This window comes from Haemaphysalis longicornis, unplaced genomic scaffold, assembly GCF_048455015.1.
Source record: "Haemaphysalis longicornis isolate Haplotype H1 unplaced genomic scaffold, Haemaphysalis longicornis Haplotype H1 scaffold_4, whole genome shotgun sequence".
Taxonomy (NCBI): domain Eukaryota; kingdom Metazoa; phylum Arthropoda; class Arachnida; order Ixodida; family Ixodidae; genus Haemaphysalis; species Haemaphysalis longicornis.
The window spans coordinates 16,721,901-16,743,260 of record NW_027526361.1 but is presented as its reverse complement, the minus strand read 5'-3'; the positions used below and the strand labels follow the sequence as shown (position 1 = coordinate 16,743,260).

The 21,360-nt window shown below is 46.3% G+C and overlaps 2 protein-coding genes across 5 annotated transcripts in view; one reads left to right on the top strand and one right to left on the bottom strand.

Moving 5' to 3' along the window:
• Synr (BH3-only protein sayonara) overlaps positions 1–2,583 on the top strand; it is a 47,427-nt gene extending 44,844 nt beyond the window's left edge. Inside the window, exons 12-13 of one of the 2 annotated variants that reach the window (XM_077706070.1) lie at positions 2,132–2,231; positions 2,351–2,583. In XM_077706070.1, the coding sequence (XP_077562196.1) occupies positions 2,132–2,231; positions 2,351–2,508 (258 nt within the window). In that variant the 3' untranslated portion in view covers positions 2,509–2,583. Of the gene's footprint in view, positions 1–2,128; positions 2,232–2,350 lie in introns of both variants that reach the window. The other variant, XM_077706069.1, reaches the window with a different exon arrangement.
• LOC144178319 (centrosomal AT-AC splicing factor-like) overlaps positions 2,507–21,360 on the bottom strand; it is a 38,683-nt gene continuing 19,829 nt past the window's right edge. The window contains exons 8-10 of one of the 3 annotated variants that reach the window (XR_013323996.1): positions 17,488–17,620; positions 3,775–3,887; positions 2,507–2,525 (exon numbers count right to left, since the gene is read on the bottom strand). Coding sequence is in view for 1 of the 3 variants with exons in the window: in XM_077706072.1 (XP_077562198.1) it covers positions 3,827–3,887; positions 17,488–17,620 (194 nt within the window). In the remaining 2 variants the exon portion in view is untranslated. Of the gene's footprint in view, positions 2,526–2,595; positions 2,615–3,743; positions 3,888–17,487; positions 17,621–21,360 lie in introns of those variants that run through there. The other 2 variants (XR_013323995.1, XM_077706072.1) reach the window with 2 other exon arrangements.

Here is a 21,360-nt window from a genome sequence, read left to right as displayed (position 1 = left end):
CCAAAGAAGACCAAAAAAAATTCGCCCACCTTCGCAACTGAGCGAAGACTGAGAAAACTGAAGAGCTGGTGGTCTTCACTGGCTTTAACTTGGCTTTTCTTAGGTCTGCCCATCTTATCAGTAGATGAGACACTGATGCCGCCAAATGCACGCTGCCTCTCTCAATTAGGAGCACACGTGCACGCAAGAACTTATGTCGTCACTAGGCGCAGCCAATGCCCAATGCACGCCTCCCCAACTGAACATCTGCTCTGTATCGCACATCCCCCACACCTGCTTTTAAGCTCCTTGCCTCCTCGCCACTTTCACTAACACTTCCTGGACTAGCACTTTCCTCCTCTCCGCTTCGCTGCACCGAGTTTTGAGCGACGCCAGGCACAAATGGAACTCAAGCTTGAACAGTTCTGCTGTTAAAAACAAAGCCCCTTTTTTAAAGAGGACAATGTTTAAAAAGCAAAGCTTTCTCCATGAAAACTGAGTCCACAATTCACCCACCTAAAGCCCAAAACCCAAACTGCCAAAGTCCGAAGCCCAAGTCCACTTCAACTCAGCCAAAGTCCAAAGCCACCGCCTGCGCCACAAACCTGAAGGAAATGCTGAGCACCCTGACTGCGATGATAGCGCGGTTAGGTAGATAGATGCCGGTTTCATAACGCGAGGGATCCAGGTTCAATTTTGGACATGGGAAGCATTTTTTGCTTGGAGCGGGCACTCCCAACAACTGCTCATTGGCTCCTTGCCACTTCACCACTTCCACTCACACTTCCTGGCCTAGGACCTTCCTCCTCTCCGCTTCGCTGCACCGAGTTTTGAGCAACGCCCAGCACGGATGAAACCCAAGCTTAAACCCAAGCTATTAATGCGATTTATACCCCTGCTGCACTGGTGCAAAGCAGCAAAGTCAAATTTAGCAGCAGTCTTTAACAGTAAAATGATATCACATTACAAATAACATAAGCTTTGACACTGTTTTTGCTCAATTCTGAATCACAATCAAGGTTTTTTTGTGCTGTCTGGCCACACTGGTTTGTCGCTTGCTCGCTCTGGTGCTGAGATTATTGAATTATTAAGTCTTGATATTACAATTTGAGTGAATGAGAAGTAAACAAAGTCACACAATTAGGAATATTTTGTTTGTTTTAAGTATGCCAGTAATGTATCTGTTTATGCTGCCTTGGAACGCTGTGCACGAGAGTGCTAGAAATGGCATTTGAGATCCCCAAATGTCTCTCTGGTTGCTCATATGGCTCGAATGTCATTGAGTCGAATGGCATTTCAAAACCTAGTGTGGCAGCACAACTTTGCATTTGAGTCAAATGACATTTGGTTCAAATGACATTCAGTTGCTAGTGTTGTGGGTATTATGTCTTAAGTTACATCATTTTTAATTGAGAGTGCAGAGACGAAAAGGGGGTCCATGTTTCTTTTAGTGTAGGGTTCAACAACTTACAATGATATCGAAGCTGAAGATGCAGTCATTGAAAGCGATTCAATGTGACAAAATTTTGCCCAGAATGTACAGCAGCACCTATAAGCTGCAAGCCTGTCATTATACTGATAGCCAAATGCAAGCACTGTCACCTAAGGCATACAATGGAAAATATTAAAGCACATTGCTAAGTGCTTTTTGCACATTTCGTATAAGTACATTATCGCTTATACGAAACATACACTCATGTTCAGTGTTGTGTAACATTTGACAGTTTGAAAAACTTCCCATTACTCCTCGCGTGACCGTGGCTTCTCTTCTATGAAACTGCACAAGTTCGCCCAAGCTCAATTAGTTGCAGTAACAAAATGTGGTAATAGCACCTTCCCAGCGCACTTGAGGCACATCATTATTTGGCCTCTGTAAAGCATTAACTTGGGTTCTCCCGACTTCAGGTTCACATGTTGTATTTGTATACAGATGTAAGTAGTATTTGTACCTTCTGGCAAGGTATGGCTTTATGAGCTTCTTTCGTTTTTCACTATGGTGCATGACCTAGAGCTACAGCACAGGTAACAAGCCACTGCTTGACTTTAAGGCACCAAGGCCCAGCTGTACTCCTGTCACCACAGTGTAGGATAGGTTAGAACGTGCCTGAAATGTTTGACCAAGCAAACTTCTTGCTGCATTTCACTTCAGCAGAGCTCCCTGATGACACCAGAAAGTGGAGGGCGAACAAGGCTGCCAACGCCAGTTCCGACGTCTGACCTTGCACCTCTTCCACCCACGGAAAAGATATTCGGTAGGATTAGCCATGAGCTTCATACTTCCTTGCATTTCATACTGTTAACGCAATCAAGTCAACGCAAGGATGCTCGTTCATTTACACTCCACTGCCTTATTTCGTCGTCCACTTGACAGGTAAAGTGGCAGAGTTGCGCTACCAGCACCACGAACAGATGAAGGTGCTGAAGAAAGTGTACGAGCTCCGCCAGGCCAGGCTGAGCAAAGCGTTGCAGCGCAAGCTGGAAGCACGCCGTCAGCGGAAGAACACCACCGCGCACGCCAGGGAAGAGTGATGAGCAGAAGAAGAGATCTGTGTATAGTACCAAGTTTGATAGCCGCAGGTGAAGATAAAGTTGTTTCGAGTTTGGTTACACCTCGTCCTTTTCTTTTCGGCCGAACCTGGTTCAAGGTTATCAGCGTAAATAAAATGAACACAACAAACAAGGTAGGTTGGCTATCAGCTTCCGTGTATTCAATGTGAAGAATTAAAAGTTTCAGTGCTGATAATTTATGAGCTGACCGATTTGCTGCGCTTCTATGTCTATTTGAAATAGGTGGGTACAAATCCAGAATCCAGATGTGCAATAACCTTGATATTTTGGAAGTATTAAGAGTTCACTGCGATTTTCTGTAATCTCATAACAAGTTAACATCTACACAAACAATAATTGATTCTCTACTGCATTGAAGAGGTACTAATTTGTCATAGGTAAAGTGTCCAGAAAAAATTGCAAAACATACACTCTTTGTCAAAATTTTGTGGGCCAATCCTAAGCCTTCTCGACCACAAAGAATTTAAAGAATCAGCTTTACTGTTAAATGTCACAAAAATATTTTAAGGCAGTAAGAAAGAAAGGTGTTTTCTCTAGCTTTCCTGCCTAAATATTTTCAGCCTCGCTCGGGATATAAGCTTGTTCATTGAATTTTTCACAACTTGCGCATTCCCGGCTTGGCCCGCAATATTTTGACAGACTACATCCAACCCTGTCTTTTCATTGCAAACAATGCAAGCACTGTATGTAGATACCCTAGGTCAGCTTACACTATGGATGCAAACAGTGATAACAATATACTAGCTCTGCAAAATTTCTGCGCAATGGTGCAAAAGAGCACAGTATTAAATGCTTCTTGAAAAACACATTAGTATAATCAGGAAGTTGAAAGTGCTTATTGCTAGCAATTTGCTTTTTCACACACCGTACATAAGAACATACACAGGGTTATGGAACGACAAATTTCAACTAACGAACTACGCCAGCTCGATCAGTTGAATTAGGGTTGCCAGAAATGACTGCTTCATTTGCAAGATTTCTGATACTTTCCTAACACTCCTATTGTTTAATGACAGCGTTCATGGTGGCCGTAGATTTGAATAAAACTGCCAGCCACATTTCTTATGCACAGGGTTGATGCAGGCATAAAAAAGCACTTAGCAGGCTAGTTAGATGCGGATACACATTCTTTTCAGCGGAACAATGTTCCTCGATGCGGTTACACCGTTCATAACCCCAGGAACAATTCTGACAGCTTTTTAATGTTGGAATGAAGGATGTATTTACAAATCAGCCAGGACACGTGAGAGCACATCTCATGACTTGGTTCCGCTGGATATCACGCATCCTTTGTACTCTTTCGTTTCTTTGTGGCCTGCTCTTCCATTCGAAACTGATTCCTGAAAGAAAAAGAAAGTGAAAATGTGAGCAGGTAGATAAATGTAAACGTAAATTGACCATTTTGCTCAGTTATGAACCATGGCTAGACTTTAGAGAAATAACTCAACCCTGGATGTAATCTAAACCCTTTGTAAGCTAGCAGAAGTGATGCAGTATTCTACAATAAGGATGGGAACGATAAGAAGTAATGGAAAAGTAACCATCTCGCGCCTTTTTTATGTGCATCATTTGCATGTGTGAAGATGTTGTGTGGCTAGTCCACTGTACAGAAAGGCCGAAATAACAATGCGAGCTGTGCAGAAAACGTGTATAAACACTGATGTATGTACACCCAAGAGCAAAAGTTTAAGGACCACAAATGCAACAATTTTGGGTTATTTCTCTCCCACACGGCAGCCCGGGCTACTATGTGTGGTATTTTTGATTACTTCAGTAACTATAGGACATCTCGCATGCACACGGTGGTTTTTCGGGCTGCTACCGAACGAGAAATAACCCAGAATTGCCATTTTCCTGGTCTGTAAACTTTTGCTCATGGCTGTACATCAAGCCTCTCCCGAAAAATATGCACTTCTAGCACAACATAGGTAGAAGCAAAGCTAGAGCAGAGGCATTACAAACAGCTGTGCGGTACAGGCCATATGGACGCTGCTAAGCACCCAGACCAAAATGCCTTCGCAATCGGGGTAACCAGCCATAATGGCTCCCCTCTGACGGCAGCTTCCATCAAAGCCAGCGATTCTGAAGCCAAAGAAATGGCCATTACTCTTGCAATAACCTCCACGCCTGCCAAGTACATACCTAGCGATCCAAACTCTGCAACTACAAACCCCACCAATGGGCAAAGTCACTCTCTAAAAAATGAAGAACACACCCCACCAGATCCATGTGGCTTGGGTGCCTGCACATTCCTTACATTCACTCAGATTGGCCACAGAACGCATGGAAACGTACCACGAGGTATTTATGCACTACCGCCTAGAGAGGCAATATCTTCCACCTGATAAAGCACTGAGCAAAATTCAGCAAGTTACCTGGAGGCACCTCTAAGCTAATATAAATTATAGCCCCTATAAATTATCACTGGTTTATCCAAGAGCTTTTCGCCCCAAATGCTCCCTATCTAAATCCGGAGGGAGCAGATTTAACGCATATACAGTGAAAGCGTGTTAATTCAAACTTCAACAACAAATTTATACGTAATTTGAACAATATGATTTGGTCCGGTCAAGTCCCCATACAAGTCCATGTGCAAAAACGCCCATCCATTCGAACGCGAGTAGGTTCCACCACGGATAATCTGAACTACGGGCCACTGCGCCAGTGGCTTAGTGACTGACAAATGGCCACAGAAATGCAACCACTGCCTACATGAGACTGCAGCACCTCCAGAGCAGGGGGAGTGAATAAAATTGGGTAAAACCAATCGAAACCCCCATGGCGTTGGTTTTGGAAGATATATTTTTTGCAGGGTATGTCAGTGTGGACGCAACAGCAGTCGTGTGTGGTATGGTGAGAGAAGAGGACATGCCGTATTTTCACGCGTATAACCCGTGCCAAAAGTGTGGAAATTTCAGTGGCAAAGTAGGGTGCGGATAATACGCAGGGTTTTTCCCTTAGTGCAGCTTCATAGCAATGCACGTTGTGCCATGAAGATGACCCTGTGTACAACAGTTAGGAGTCTGCAGCTCAAGTGATAGCTCTAGTGAGAGCAGTGGCACTGAGTAAATTGTGACTTTCGCCTTGCAGTCAGTGTTTTCTGCATGCTAAATATACACTTTTTCTGTCTGCATAGTATGCGATGTGTTGCTTGAGCAGTACCTTTAGTGCAGCCTTTCCTGTGTGAAATGTGCAGGCAAAAACGCAAGGATTTTTTTTTTTTTTTCCAGCGGGCTAAAGTGGGGGTGCGGGTTATATGCAGGGGCGGGTTATACGCACGAAAATACGGTAATTTCTCAAGTCAGAAGCGAAGAAGCTGTAGCTGCCAGTGACAACATGGAAGGGGAGGAGGAAACACTGGTGCAGCTCAGAAGTCATGACTGGATCGAATTCTGCCTGCCTCTTCTTCGGTTTCAAAGAAAGTGGAGAGGAGGCCTTGCACTACATTCCCTCATTCGAGAAAAATGTGCTCGCTGTCGCTTTCAGAGACAAAAGGAAGACTGACATATCCAGAATTAAATTTCTGACATATCCAACTGCATCCCAATTGCAGTATGCTGTTGTTGTTCATTACTTTCATTAATTCGAACTAAGTGAACGCCCCCTTACAATTCAAATTACCGAGCTTTTACTGTATTGTATTGCTGCCCTGAGGGACCCCCTCCTGGTGGTGATCTGCAGTGGTCCGATTCAGGAAATACAGTTAAGGGGGGACGCGGGTCTTAGAATGGTCAAAAATGGCCAAAATATCGATTTTGAGAAAATCCAATTTTTCGAATTATTGTACCTTCAAGCACCTGCCTTCGAAATATCAGCGCGAAATTCCATCGGGAAATACTCTAAAATCATGTTTCGAAACGCCTCGGGGGCCACGAAATGCCCCGAATTGGGCAAAAGTTGCTTCAAATTCCCACGTGCCCCGCGGGCGAAGCAGCCGACCGATCACCGCCATCTTGGTCTTGTTTTGAAGCTTGTTTCTTTGTGCGCATTTTGCGATATCTCAAAATGGCGTCGCTTGAGTAGAACGACCGCCCTTGCCAGTTTTCCGAAGGCACCTTCTCGGCCGCCGATTGGCTAGAGCGGGCGCGCGCGGTTTGAGTTCGCCATACGACCCCTCCCATTGGTCGGCGCGACTGCTGTCATGGCGGTTGCCATCATGGCGTCTGCTACGCGCGTCTGACGGAGTCCGCTCTTCTGGCGCAGCGCTCGCTTAGAGCAGTTTTTTTTACAGTTTCTTCTAATTCTTCCATAGCGTACTTTCGTGCCTGATGCCAGGAGACGTACGTTTGAAGAAGACGACCCATCATGCGCACGGGAAGCGAAAGCGTCGTCCGCCTATCCCAAAGTCGCGTGGTGCGACTTCGGGCCGCTCGACTCCGCCAGATGAGAATCATTCGCCGCCTCGTATTGCCTCGCCTGCCCCATCGCCTGACCAACCACCTCCAGAATCGATACCTAGTCCAAGCACGTCTTGCCGGCTTGACACGAGGTATTACAAGGCGGAGGAGATCGCCGCGCGTACGGAACACGCGGACGAGGCCAAGCGCAGAATGGAGACCAAGTCAGCAACGCAGCAGAAATTCGACCTCCTTGAAGTGAATTTGGCGCACTCAGAGGAAGAATCCGGCACAGATTTTGTCTTAGTGGATTTTGCAATGCTGAAGGACCTTTTTGCGCACGTCAGGTGCGGCAAGTGCGGGCTGGCGGCACCGGATTTGAGGAAGGCTGACCGGCAGTACGGCCTCGCCGTGAAGCTCGAGGTGACGTGCTCGGTTTGTGAACACCGTGCGGAACGTTTTTCCTCACCAAGGACCGAAGGATCTGGCAATATCACTCCTTTTGAAGTGAAAATGAGGGCTTTGAAAAGTATTCAAAGCATCGGGAAGGGGGTGACTGCTCTGTCAGATTTTTGTGCTGGTATGAACTTGTCCCACAGAGGCCTGCACCACATTCCAAGCGCACTTGAGGAAAGTGGTTCAGGTTTGCGAGGACACTGCAGCAGCCTCTGAAGCTGATAGTGTGCGTGCCGTCAAGGACTTGTACTTGGACCTTGGTCAGCAGCCAAACAACATAGATGTGATGTTTGATGGCACGTGGACGACAAGGGGACGGTCGTCACACATTGGAGTGGGCTGCATCATTGAATTGTACACCGGCTTGGTGATTGATCATGTACTCCTCTCTAACTTTTGCTTAGGTTGTGCCATCGAACCCAAAGCTTCAGATGAGGGCTACGAAGATTGGCTGGCAGACCACGAGTGCTAGCGAAACATTGACTGTGGTGCAGGACGCATGGAGGTAGAGGCAGCCCTGATAATGTTCAAGCGCTCGCTCTCCATGGGCTGCGGTACACAACCTTGATGTCCGATGGAGATAGCCGCACCATGCACGGCTTGAAGGAAGAAGGCGTCTATGGGTTTATCCCCATAGGCCAAGAAAGTTTGCCTTTCGGCTACATTTATTTTCCCCAAAAGGCTCTTTTGAGGGCCAACAACATGATGCATTTGCAGAAAACGCACTGCGCAGTCTCCCACCCCTGTATCCTCTCAAACTTCCAGCATAAAAGCCGCGAATGAAATAGCCTCACCAAAGAACAAAAAAAGGGGGGCACCTAAAGCAAGTTTCACCCTCACACTTTTGCCGTACCCAATATTCTTGGTACCACAGTGCACTGTAATAGATGATGGCACTTTACGAAGGACTGTTACAGTTTTCACGACGCCAGCAAGACACCACCAGATTTCACAACGCTAGCAAAATGCCAACCGATTTGAAGTCGATAAATTTTGCTAAATTCCTGATGTGGTCTGTTACTTGGCCTTTTGTATCTCCAGTTCTAGGTGACATTTTTGGAATCCAAAGACAGATTTGAAAATGGGAAGAACATGTCTTTGTTACTGGGAAATTTTGAAGCTACACTACTGACGGTTCATCTCATAGCACATGGCCAAACTTCAAATGCAGTTTTCTCAGTTTCATATTTTTGGTCACTTCCCTCAGCCTTACGCACCTTTTTGGAAACTTCTTTTTGCTTCATAAGGTCAATCTTGGTACCATTTTTTTCAGTACAGCCTGAGGCAGCCGATGACATTCTTAGTTTTTCTGTTTAGGCTACGCATAAATAATGACTTGCAGTTATTTTGATGAGCCAAAATATCGAATACTGCCATCTTCTGTACTTGACATATTTTTTTAGGATGCCGTGACTTTAGAGAAAAACGAAGAATGTCATCGGGTATGGGAACTCTCTGGCTATTCATTCATGTAATTAAAAGCGACAAAATGCAATGCGAAAGTTTATTAAAGCTGCATAAGAAATTACCTAATTGCGGTTTGGACCTTGTATGATAACTTTTGAACTAACAGCACCAGCTCAAATATACTTGCATATTTGAAATCTACAGAGAAAAGCACATCCGTTTGCAAATTTTCATAAGTTTCTACCCATAAATAAAAACGTTAGTTTTAAGACCCTCGTCCCCCCTTAAACCTCGATATAACGAAGTCGTACTTGCGGCCGAAAATTTCGTAAAATCGAGGTTTCGATTTTATAGTTAATTTAACCAGTTATTGGGGTTTTAACGCATCGCTCAGAAACAACTGCTATGTAGTTACCTCTCCACTTAAAGCGAAATTTGTACTAAAACTGGCCGCGAAAATTGTGTGAGTTAAGAGCTTCAACACTTAGGCAATGGAATTTGGATACCCGACACTAGTTCGTGTCGTCGTAAAACCGATGCTTTTTCCACAACGCCTCATTAAATATGATAGAACACTAGGTTTCCACTTATTCTTTTTTACATTTCGGTCACTACTAAACGCCGCTGTTAGTCAATTGAACCCGCGTCCACGCTTCGTGAACTTCACCCTGGCGAGGTGCTGGTTCGAAGTTACGCCTCTTTTCGTCTGTTGAGTGGTAGGCTTAGGCGCGGCGTTGAGGGGTGCGGCGGGCCAACAGCGGAAGAAGCTTTCGAAAGACTTTTTTCATGCACAAAGGCTCTGGGCGCGTGATGCAACCACGACACTAGAGATAAAGCCATCATTGAGAATTGAGCGGAGTACACACGGACCGCTTCACTTTGTGGAGCAGCGCTTATGTGCTCCCGCAAAAGCGGAAAGCTTACATTAAATATCTTCTGGCCAAATTTGATTAAGCAATTACTTTTATGCCCGCTGAGCCCTAAAGAAACCGATTTCCCCACATCGCAGCTGTCTAATGAACACGTTTTGATTACGTTCGGAGAGCAATTTATTGCCACCAGCACTCGATGTTCAAGCCGTAGTGAACAAGTCCGTAAGCAGCGCTTGGTGTTTCTTGACCAGGGTGGGCTTTACGTGACGCTCGTATGCTGACAGCGTTAACAAGGCTTGCTCTTAAACATTCGCGTGCGCCTGCATGCCTCCGCAGAACGTCGATGGCACCCATCACTTCGGTGGCCTTCGGTTTCACCGACACTTCCTCAGGCTCTTGTTCTGAACACTTTTCGTTCTTTTGGAGTGCTCATGCTGCTTATAAGACTCATCTAATGATGTACGAACAAAATATAATGTGGTTATCAGCGAGCACAACCTAGAGCAGCAGCACCGTGAGCAAGGACGCGTAGAAAAATACACTTGAAGTAGGCTTCGGCAGCCTAACCATAGAGGGCGCTGGCGTAGGCAACGATGGAAATGTCAAAATGGTGGCCGCACTATTAAACCGTCCATCACCGCTAACGGTTATTGAGCAGCTTCTTTCATCCCATTTAATTGTTGTCTACCGCATAATTCACCGCTTTTCTTTCATTTTAGCCTTTTAAGAGTTAATCTGAGTACTGAATGTTTTCAATGTAGGCTCTGAGAGGCAAAATAAAATGTGCCTTAACCGGAATTTCATTCTGCCTTTCTTGCCATGACTTCGTTAAATCGAAAGCGCCGCACGAAATTACTTCGTAAAATCAAGATAAAAATACATGGATTTAGCAAAATTTTGATAGAAAACTTGAAAAAATTCGTTATATCGCGAATTTCGTTATATCGAGGTTCAACTGTAATAGAAAAACTGTTCAATAAAAAAAAGTTTGCATTCCCAACAAGATTTGACAGGAAAAAATGCTGATTTGTGGCTAAAGGGGGAGAGGGTCACAGCAAAATTAGTGTTCTCGCAGCCATTTGACATGTTTTTATGACCCCTGTTTCAGAACCACTGTTCTAAAGCAGCAATGGCAAAATGCAGGATTGGACAGCCAGGAGACGACATGCTGCTAGCTGGCTGAGAATCCAAACCAGTTTGCTGATCGGGAGAAACTTTCTTGCAGAATATTCAGACATTTGCCACTCTATACACAATAGAACCCCAGCGATACGTCCCCGGGTTTTACACCCGGGCTTTATGACGGGCTAGTCGAGTTCCGGCTAAGTCCCTGTACAAATAATGCGTAAAAAATGATTATGAGGTTTTTTAGCACACCCCTAAAAGGGCTTAGCCTCGATGTTCACGGACTGTGTGTGGCTTTTTCCCGCTTTCCCCTCGCTCTTTCTGCTGTGACTGACTGCACCACCATGCCAGCCGCGCCATGTAGGACGAGCCGTAGACACGCGCCATGCAAAAAACGATCCTGGCCCGCCCGCCATGCTTTTTGTTCATTGCATTTGTGTCTTTCACGCTTTGTGGGCTTTCTACTGAAATGTAGCAGTGGTGCCTAGCATGAAGCAGCCAAATTTGCCTTTCGCCATGAAGCTGGCAACCATAAATCAAGTCAAATGTGGTGAGAGGGTGGACATCCCCGCGGCGCACGAGATTCCGAAAAGCACCCTCAACACAATTGGCAGGGAGCTTGGATTAACCTTCTTGAAATAGGTTATGGGCAAATACTGAAGAAGCCACCCAAAATTGCTTCAAATATGCTGCTTGTATGTGCCAGTGATGACTTCGAAAATCATGATGAGTGCAACAAAGCCACTGCCGGTGTTGCCGAAATGTGGAGCGAGCTGTGGAAATTTGCGGCCGCCGCTGCTGGATCAACGGTGGCGAGTTTGCGTGTGTCGATAATGGTGTTGCGACCTTGGGAGAGTTTGCAAGACCACATTTCCGACATCGCACCGAGCGCAAGCGAAAGCAGGTGAAACAGGAAAGCAACGGCAATCCTTTTCTCACAACCTCTGAGGTGATTGGTGCGCTCGCACAAGTTCGGCGCTTATTCGTGAATGTGAAAGGTTGAGGCCTCAGCTGCTCCGACTCTTTCAACAGTGTGAAAAAGTGCATACTGTCTCACGCAGCGAGGTTTTTCAAGCAGAAGAAGGTGAGTGGGATAAGTGCTCTCCAAATGTTCAAGAACCAAAAATCTGGCTGCTTCCACTGGCGTGTTTCGCTTGACTCTTATGTGAGGAACATGTAGCTGACACTGAAGGCTCTCGTAGCACCATGGCGGCATTGAGATGGGAAGTTTCCCCGGCCGCTGATGGCATAATATCCTCAGAGTGTTAAGAGCATTGTGTGCATGAGAGGCTGTAAGGCTCAGTTGATCTGTACAGAGGGGTTAGTGCAGCGGCGTACGTCAATCCTGATGCCCAGGTTTCCTGGGCAGCACGCCTGGATCATGTGGTGTCCTCCACCGAATCCGAGTGCATTGCCATCGCGGCTGCTTTGAGAAGACTTAAGTCATATAAGCTGTAGGAAGTTGTAATTCTGACTGACTCAAAAGCAGCACTACAACTTTTGCACATCCCCACAAAAAAAGACTGTCAGCGTTCCTTACGGCTTGTGCAAGAACTCAGCAGCAAGGGTTTTAATGTGTGGTTTCAATGGATTCCATCCCATGTTGGCGTCAAGGGCAATGAGACCGCTGATCAGATGGCACGGAGTGCGCTGCAATTTGCACCGACAGTTAAAGTTTCCCCCAATCACTGGAACGACTTCAGGTGAACAGTGGCCGAACATTTCAAGTCCTTGGGAAATCCCCATCACCAGCCTTGCGTCACAAAGGGGCTTACAAGATTGGAGGCAACATTGCTGTACCGCATCCGAACGGGCTCAGCGATGAATACAGCATGGCTATTCAAGGTGGGCCTCGTGCGATCGCCTCAGTGTTCACCATGTGCAGTGACAGGGGATGTACACCACTATGTAATGTGTTGCCCAGAGCATGATGTCGAGCGGACTGCAATGCTCTCAGCGATTCGAAAGCTGGCAGCCCCACACAGCACTCTGGACCACATCGTCTTTCCGAGGGGACATTGGATGCTGCGCAGAGACGTGTCGCGCCTTCTCCTAAGCTTCCTTCAGGAGACAGAACTGGCGAACTCGGAGTGAAAGGACACTACCATTGGCTAAATAGGAGGAGCTTGGGTGGAGCAATTGCCAGCATATCCAGCCAGGCTAACCCCGCCTGATTCCACACAACAACCACCCCCACCACATCAAGCAGAAGAAGATACAGGACTATTTTGTGCAAAAGTGCAGAAATTTCATGAATAAAGTGTTTTTATAAATGGTATGTGCTTTTATGATGTCCAATTCCTTAGCATGCTTATATCGAATTATCCCTTATATTGAACTGATAGGTGTTTTTTTTGCAAGTTCGATATAACCGGGTTTGACTATAATTGGGAGCCTACTGTAATACAGTAGAATCTCGATGATACGAATGTCGCGGGACCGCGAAAAATATTCGTATCATCCGAAATTCGTATGAACCAACACAGACCAAAAAATTGAGCGCTGAAAAAGTTTTCGTTTATTTCTTTTCTTACTTTCGCGTGAACAAATCCGTGATTTTTTCTGCTTTTTTTAAACACCCACGTCACAAAGCAGTCCTTTCTGGCGCGCGTAACGCTTCGCCTAGCTTCGCGCTTGTCTCCTCACTCCCGGTGTCCAAGCTCGCTACACGCCGCAACAGTCAAGCGTGAACCGCATGGTGCGTTTTTGCACGCGATTCGCACGCCTCGGCTTTGCGCGCGCTGTATTTTCACGGCCACATTGACGATTTCGCGCCCGCGGTATCTCCTACCTCGGTCAGAAAAAGATGCTGACGACTTGCGAAACACTCGAGACAGCCCGCTGGCTCCGCCCGAGATGTTTAGGCTTAGCACTCCGGCAGATATTTTATGAGCGCTTTCACTAGCGGCGCGGATGGTGTTTTATAGTACCGTTTTCGCCAACGTTATCAGCTCCTTTACTGCACAAGAAACTTCGTGTCTGCCTTGAGCGGCATTTTAAAGAGCGGCTAGAAGCAGTCGCTCAAGCGGACGTGCCACTTCGCGGCCGAAGCCGCCGCCATGTTGCCGCCACCGCCCGCGGCGCGCGCAGCGTGCGAGAGGTTTCGCGGCGCGCATGGGGCGTGCGGGGCGCGTTTTCACGAACAGAAAACAACAGCCCGGCCGTTTCTGGAGAAAAAAGAGTGACAAATGGGGAGAGAGAGCCGTCACTTGCTTGTTCGGCAGTCGGGCGCCTCGCCGGCTCGTTCGTATCATCCGCCGGGCCGCGCAGGTCCGTTCGTAACAGCCGAAATTTTTCCCATTGCAAACAATGCAATTTTGCCGGGACTTTTCAGAAATTCGTATCATCCCGAAATTCGTATCACCCAGAATCGTATCATCAAAATTCTACTGTAGTATATATATATATATATATAAAAAAATGCAGACTGACAAAATGCATATCAGAGTATACTTTTGAAATGAACACTAAAACATTTAGGTAGACTGCATCACTAAAAGCATGGCGAAATGAGTTCCATTATGTGCAGTCTGTGTGCACATTGGAGACAGATCCTTAAAGGAGCCATGAAGAGAAAACACAAGTTTGGTTCATTCAAAAGATTGTCTCGTTAGAATCATACTGACACCACTTTTAGCGTAAACTTCGCTCAAATAAGCTACATAATTAGGAAAAACGGGAATGGTCATGCGACCCACCAGCTCATTTCCTGCAACAGAACCTATGATGTCACATGAGCCAAGCTCTGCGATTGGCGGAGGCTGGCAGAAGCAGACGCAAATTAGGTAGAGCTTACAAACTAGACGAACAAGCGATTTGCGCTTAAATTTAGGGCACATTCTTTACAGAGCAATAAGAATGATGGGACAAACAGTGGAAGTTACGAAAGCACATGTAAACATAGAAGTACTGATGCGTTCTGCTGTTCGTACTGCGCACAGCATGCTTGGTTTAGCTGCACAGCACTATGGGGCTTGGGGTTGTCTCAGACGACACTGGCCGATTGACGCAAGCAACGGTGTCTTACGTGACCCCATTTGTCGAGCGAACACTGTTTCAGGGAACGAATATTTTCTCCCAGAACAAAAACAAGCCAGGTTTAAATGCGGGCAAAAACAAACCAAACGCTTGCCACAGTATGGTGGCGCCATCTAGGTTACGGAACGTAAAGAAACGCGGGAACAAACCAACACCGCTGTACAGGGTGGAGACAACCTTTGAACGGTCCCGTGCCGCCGCAATTGGGCCAACGGGCTCAACGCATTATTCTTTTCGTTTCCCACGAGACCTAGCAACGCGAAACAGACAATATGATTGAACCGTCTTCAGCAAACCGCGTTGCGGCGATAATTTTAGCGCGTTTTTGACACAATGACTTGCTTCGGCGGCGAATGAGCAACCCAAAATGGCGGCGCCAGCGTATACGTGTCTCTACCCTGTACGGCGGATGCGTGAATGAAGGTACTCTAGGCTGCAGAGCGGTCGGTTCCTGTGATGTCATTTGGGACCACGAAAACGCACGATTGAGTGGGAAAATCAAAATTTTAACCTAAATTGTTGAATTTCTCAGTGAATAAAGCACCGTTTGTATCCGGACAAGCGCTGGGGGCACTATAAAACACGAAATCTTTCGAATAAAACCAACTTGCATTTTCTCTTCATGGCTCCTTTAAAGCATGTGAACAGCAAGGCGTGCATGCACATAGACAGCAAGCCTTTGTGTGTGTATTTATAACTAGGGGTGTGCGAATATCAATTTTTTAATATCGAAGCGAATTCGAATAATAAAAACAAAGTTCGAATCGAATCGAATATTTTTCGAATATTTTTCGAATACGAATACTTATTGTTTTTTGTAAAATTAAAGTTTTCACCATCTAGAGACACAGAAACTGCAACTTTATTGCACAACAAATCACACAAAGTAAAATTAGGAATTACACAATACCATTGCACTCAACAGGGTAAGGTCTGCACTCACTTAAATGTTAACATGGAGAAAGGTTAACTGCTCGACATGTTCGGGGAGCAGTGACAACCTCCTGCTCGTCACGACTCCACCAGATACCGAAAACAGCCGCTCACTTGAGACACTAGTGGCTGGCATGCCCGAGCCCGTGCACATTGCCGCGCGCTGATACAGTAAAATCTCGATGATACTAATCTCGCGGGACCACGAAAAATATTCGTATCATCCGAAATTCGTATGAACCAACACAGACCAAAAAATTGGGCGCTGAAAAAAGTTTTCGTTTATTTCTTTTCTTATTTTCGCGTGAAGAAATTCGTGATTTTTTCTGCTTTTTTTAACCCCCATGTCGCACAGCAGCCCTTTCTGGAGCACGTAAAGCTTCGCGCTCGTCTCCTCACTCGCTGTGCCCAAGCTCGCTACACGCCGCAACAGTCAACCGTGAACCGCATGGTGCGTTTGGCACGCGATTCGCTCGCTTCGGCTCTGCGAGCGCTGTATTTTCACGCCCGCATCGACGATTTCGTGCCCGCGGTAGCGCCTACCTCGGTCAGAAAATGACGCACGACGCGCGGCAGAATGGAGGAGCCTGACTACTTGCGATGAGATCGAGACAGCTGGCTTGGCTCCGCCGGAGATGGTTAGGCTTAGCACCCGGCAAATATTTTATGGGCGCTTTCACTAGCGGCGCGGATGATGTTTTATAGTACCGTTTTCGCATGCATTATCAGCTCCTTTACCGCACAATCAACGTCGTGTCTCCCTTGAGCCGCATTTCAAAGAGCGGTCAGAAGGGGTCGCTCGAGCGTCCGCGCCACTTCACGGCTGGAGCCGACGCCATGTTGACGCCGCCGGCCGCACCGCGCGCAGCGTGGGGGTGGTTTCGCGGCGGTGTAAGCGCGCGTTGGGCGTGAGCAGAGCGTTTTCGCGAGCAGAAAACAACAGCCCGGCCGTTTCTGGAGAAAGAGTGACAAACAGGGGAGCGAGAGCCGTCACTTGCTCGTTCGGCAGTCGGGGGCCTCGCCGGCTTGTTCGTATCTTCCGCCGGGCCGCGCAGGTCCGTTCATAACAGCCGAAATTTTTCCCATTGCAAACAATGCAATTTCGCCGGGACTTTTCGGAAATTCGTATCATCCCGAAATTCGCACCCCCAGAATCGTATCATCGAGAGTCCACTGCAACTACGAATAAACACCGATACAGTCTGCGAAAGCACGTACCGTTTGCCGTGTATAAGCTTCGCGACTTTGCTGCTGAGACACGCTCTGAATTTATTTATTTTTTAGTTTTGAATGGTTCGAATATTTCGAACAATAAAAGTGTCGTTCGAATCGAATCGAATACCAAAAAATTCGAATCGAATATTCGAAGTTTCGAATATTCGCACACCCCTATTTATAACCAATATCACCATTCATGTGTGCTCATGTGTTTTGCCGTTCATGCGGAAGCAAAAGTAACAATGCCACTACAGCTTTTGGACCACGTGCCTTTGTGGAAAGTCCACAAACCGCATGTACGTTTTCAGTCGCACAGCATACTTTTACAAAAAATGAATTTGCTACCCCTTACATGAAAAATATTGGTTTACTCGGAGAAAGTCACGAGACGATTACCTTCACTTATTTGTCATGCTCAAGCTTTTTTAAAACATAGACATGTAACACCAGTACAGCTGGAGCGATAACAATTGAATGAACAAGGTGAAGACTTCAACACTTTCCAGGTCAATTGTTCCTAGACTGAACCCGAGAAGACCAACATCAAGATTTACCTCGACTGCCATCTCCGACCAAAGTTCCACACACGTCCAAAGGAGGGGAGCCACTGTTCAGAGGTTTCCGAGAAGTGGTCGAAATTTGCACCAACTCGGTTCGGATTGAGCTTCTTACGCTTCTCAAGCAACACTGCAAAAAGAAGTTGGAGAGAAACTGCATGTAGTAACATTTCTCACTGTGTTCGCGACAGCTCAGCTTTACAAGACAATTCTAGCTAGCTTTCAAATTTTAGTTATCAACAACATGCAAAACCTAATAAATCACCTATACAGTGGAGTAGAAACAACTGAACAAGACCACACTTCGAACTTTCAGCGCTGAGGTGTGGACTATTTTCAAACTGTGCTCCACCCCAATTTTTCTTTTTCTTTTTTCCACACCTTTCTACACTACCCATGCTCAGTAATGGCTGTAGAGACACTGTTAGCTTAGCTTTTGCAGGTACGCATCAGCTTCGATCCTCATCGCATTCGTTCAATGTGCTATGAACAGCACATTGAATACAACAGCAAACTTGCAAAAGGTTTTTCATACATGAAGTCAGCAAGTGTTCTATTCTAACCAATCTAGTAAATTCATGCAGAACAACCTTGTGTAACTAACAGTACTAGCCAAAAATGGGCATTGCTATAAATCAGCCAGTAGAAGCAACAAAGCTAACAGAAGTGTCGAGGGTTGCTTAAGACATGGCATTTACCAGTCTTAATGTTTAAGCACATAAGGTGCCTTGTAAAGCCCAACTATTACTAGATTAGATGCATGCAGACCACCCAGCACGCTTTGTTTTCAAATAAGGTGCATTCTTGTCGAGCACATTTAATTGCAAGGTATGCTGAACCAGTAACCAGAGCCCTCAACATTATTCTTGACCTGAAACACCTCCACAGTACCACAGAAATGTTTTGTGCGCTGACAGAAAAGGTTACATTGTGGAGCCCGATTGCAGGGCCACCAGAACAGCCATTGACGTGACACAAAAGGTAGAGCATTAAAGGGGCACTGACACAAAATTTTGAAGGCGAGATAACTTCGGAGATAGATTGGTGGGAACACATATACATCATCTACAAAATATCAACGGCGAATACAGCCTAAAACATATTTAAAATCAATTTTGAAGTGTGCGAAACGCAACCGAGCAGCCAGCAGAGGACCACGCGCAATTGTAAATAAACAACATCCAAACACGTCACGAGTTTATGTTTGCCGCTTCCGCACTGCCGGCGCTTTTCGCCGGCTCACGGCTCGCCGCTCCAATCGGAGGGCCGGAGGGCGGAGCTTCTGCTCTCGAGAACGAACGACCCGATCGTTGGCGGCGGCGGCGCCGTGAATTCGTCAGCTCATCGGGCAGCTTGTAGCGACCAAAGTTCTACAGCGATTCCAGGCACTCTGTTTCTATTACTTTTGATTTACATTGGACGCGAAAACGCGCCGGAGGCACGAAAAGCTCACTGAGCTAGCCGCACGGTCGCTGTGCAGGCGGCGGCCACGGCCGCGAAGTGGCCCAGGCCGGCGCAGGTAGCTCGAGTGATAGCTTGTTACCGCTGCACGAAATTGTCCCCAAGTCCCGACCATGGTGGCTTACATGAAAAAGGAGTTAATGATGCGATTGCGGGTTACATTAAAAATTGTCATCTGCACCGCTTACGAGAGCGGCACTCGAATATCCGCCGCAGTGCTGAGCCGAACACATAGGCGGACCTGTAGGCAGACCGGCCGGCTGCTCCCAGCGCGCGTCTTGCCACCCACCGTCTCGAGCGTCGCGCGTCGTTCTTTAGCCGCGGTAGCATTTGCACTCGCAGCGCCTGCGTCACATCCACGGTCGCTTTTTAATTAAGCGCCTCACGAGATCAGTACGTGGGGGCATTCGCAGAAACTGCCGTCGATGCGGATTCGACAGTGCTACGGCGGCTCTACTCTGTGATATCCCTCCGACGATCACGTGGTCAGCTTTGTTCACACAAAATCCACAAAATCCATCGTTTCGCGGCACTCGCTGAAACCGAAACTGCGACTGGCCGCATTGAAAATTCCTCTAATTAAACAACCGTCGCTCGCTGAAGCAAATGAGGTTTCTACAGGTTATAAGTAGGTCACTAGCTACTTATCGCAACAAAAAAAACAAGATGCAAAATTTTTGTGTCAGTGCCCCTTTAACCGGTTGACCCCTGCACTACAGCCGTCCTGGTCGTCGGTAGCACATTCAATGCTTCTCTTATCTTGTCACAATATGATTACCAGTACAATTCTCAAGTGTCTAGAGCACTGCATGTGAACAGAAATGCAATTTTTTTTTTATGACGTGTACGCGCCGACGCTACACAGGCAATGAGGTGCACCGTAGTGGAGGGCTCCGGATTAATTTTGACCGCCAAGGGATCTTGAACTCGAACACACGGGCGTTTTCGCTATTAACCTCCACCAGAAAAGCCGTTGCCGCGGCCGCGAATCGAATCCGCATCCCTGGGCTCAGCAGCACAACGCCTTAGCCACTGAAAAACGGGAATGGTCACCTTTCATATTCAGTAAAGCTTGATGTCGGGCTAGTTGGTGTAACATGCTCTTGAAGGTAAGTTGCGCTCTTTATAACTGAGATGGAAAAAAAAAGAAAAAAAGAACGTACACATTCACAAGAAGTTATCTGTTATAACAAGCGCAACTTCCCCACAATTCCATATTCACACAAGGAGTGGCCCTCCCCAATTGCCCCACTCTCTGTACCCTGTCTTGGAAACATAGCCCCTTTCTGAGGCAGTGTAGTGATGCTCACTTTCCCAGGAGGCCAAGGCTCTGTCTTTGACAAATGCTTCCTGCCTTGACAAAGAACCTATACATGTTAGTCAGCCCATGACCCATGGTATGTATTGTTGGTCTGAATTCCCTCATCAATAAAGCTGTGCCATGCTGTGTTCGTTAGAGCAGGCCCCTATGAAATACCTAACAGCTTTCCCACCTACAAGATCCCTAGTAGATGACATGGCAGCACTCTTGATTGTTCTTTTTTTTTTTTTTTTTCACTCATTCACTCTTTTGTTACCATTAAGAAACTGGCTAATTTTTAGAGGTCTAAGAAAAGATTTCTTTGGTGCCAAGCATAATGGTTCGGCACATACTGCAGAGGCATAAAATGCACATGATCAAATTCCCCTTCCAACAACACCAGTTTTTAAAATGTTTTTGTAAATAATAATGGTTGCAAAAAAATCATCAAAATCGAAATTTTTGTCCTGCCCTCGAAAAAAAGGATAAGAAAGTTGTGTATAACAAACCACTGACAGCAGAGAAAGCTTAGAGTATACATTTTGTAGCTAAGCATTTTAACATGTCCTAGAAAAAAAAATGCTGTTGCACAGAACAATTTTTCAGATACCTAGAAAAAAAAAAAATGTTAGCATGTGTGGTGCCCATGCCATGCGATGAAGCCCAACGTCTATTCCAAACTGCACAATCTTGGATGGTTCTCTGGAAGGAATGTGATGGCTTGGCATTATTAAAGGCAGCAATTTGCCCACACGTGATGTAAAAACACCTTGTCAATGACTGAAATTGCATTGACGGCCAGCACAAGATTCAGGACAAGCACGCCGGGTGAAGAAAGCTGCTTGGACAAAAATCTGCTTGAGATGCTTGTTGACGTTCACTGTCAGTTTATCATCACTTATCTCTCAGAACTTTCCCTTGCGGTTTATTATCATCTTCTGACTTGCTATTGTAGCCCTGCTTGCAGGAGTGAGGTGTGATGCACTAGAATCCTGCCCACCGAGTAACTCTCACACGACGAAAAGAGTTCACACTATCTGCATTGCAGCATCACCTAACAGTTTTGAAAAGAAACAATACCAAACCTGTAGGAGACTTTGTCAGAATAG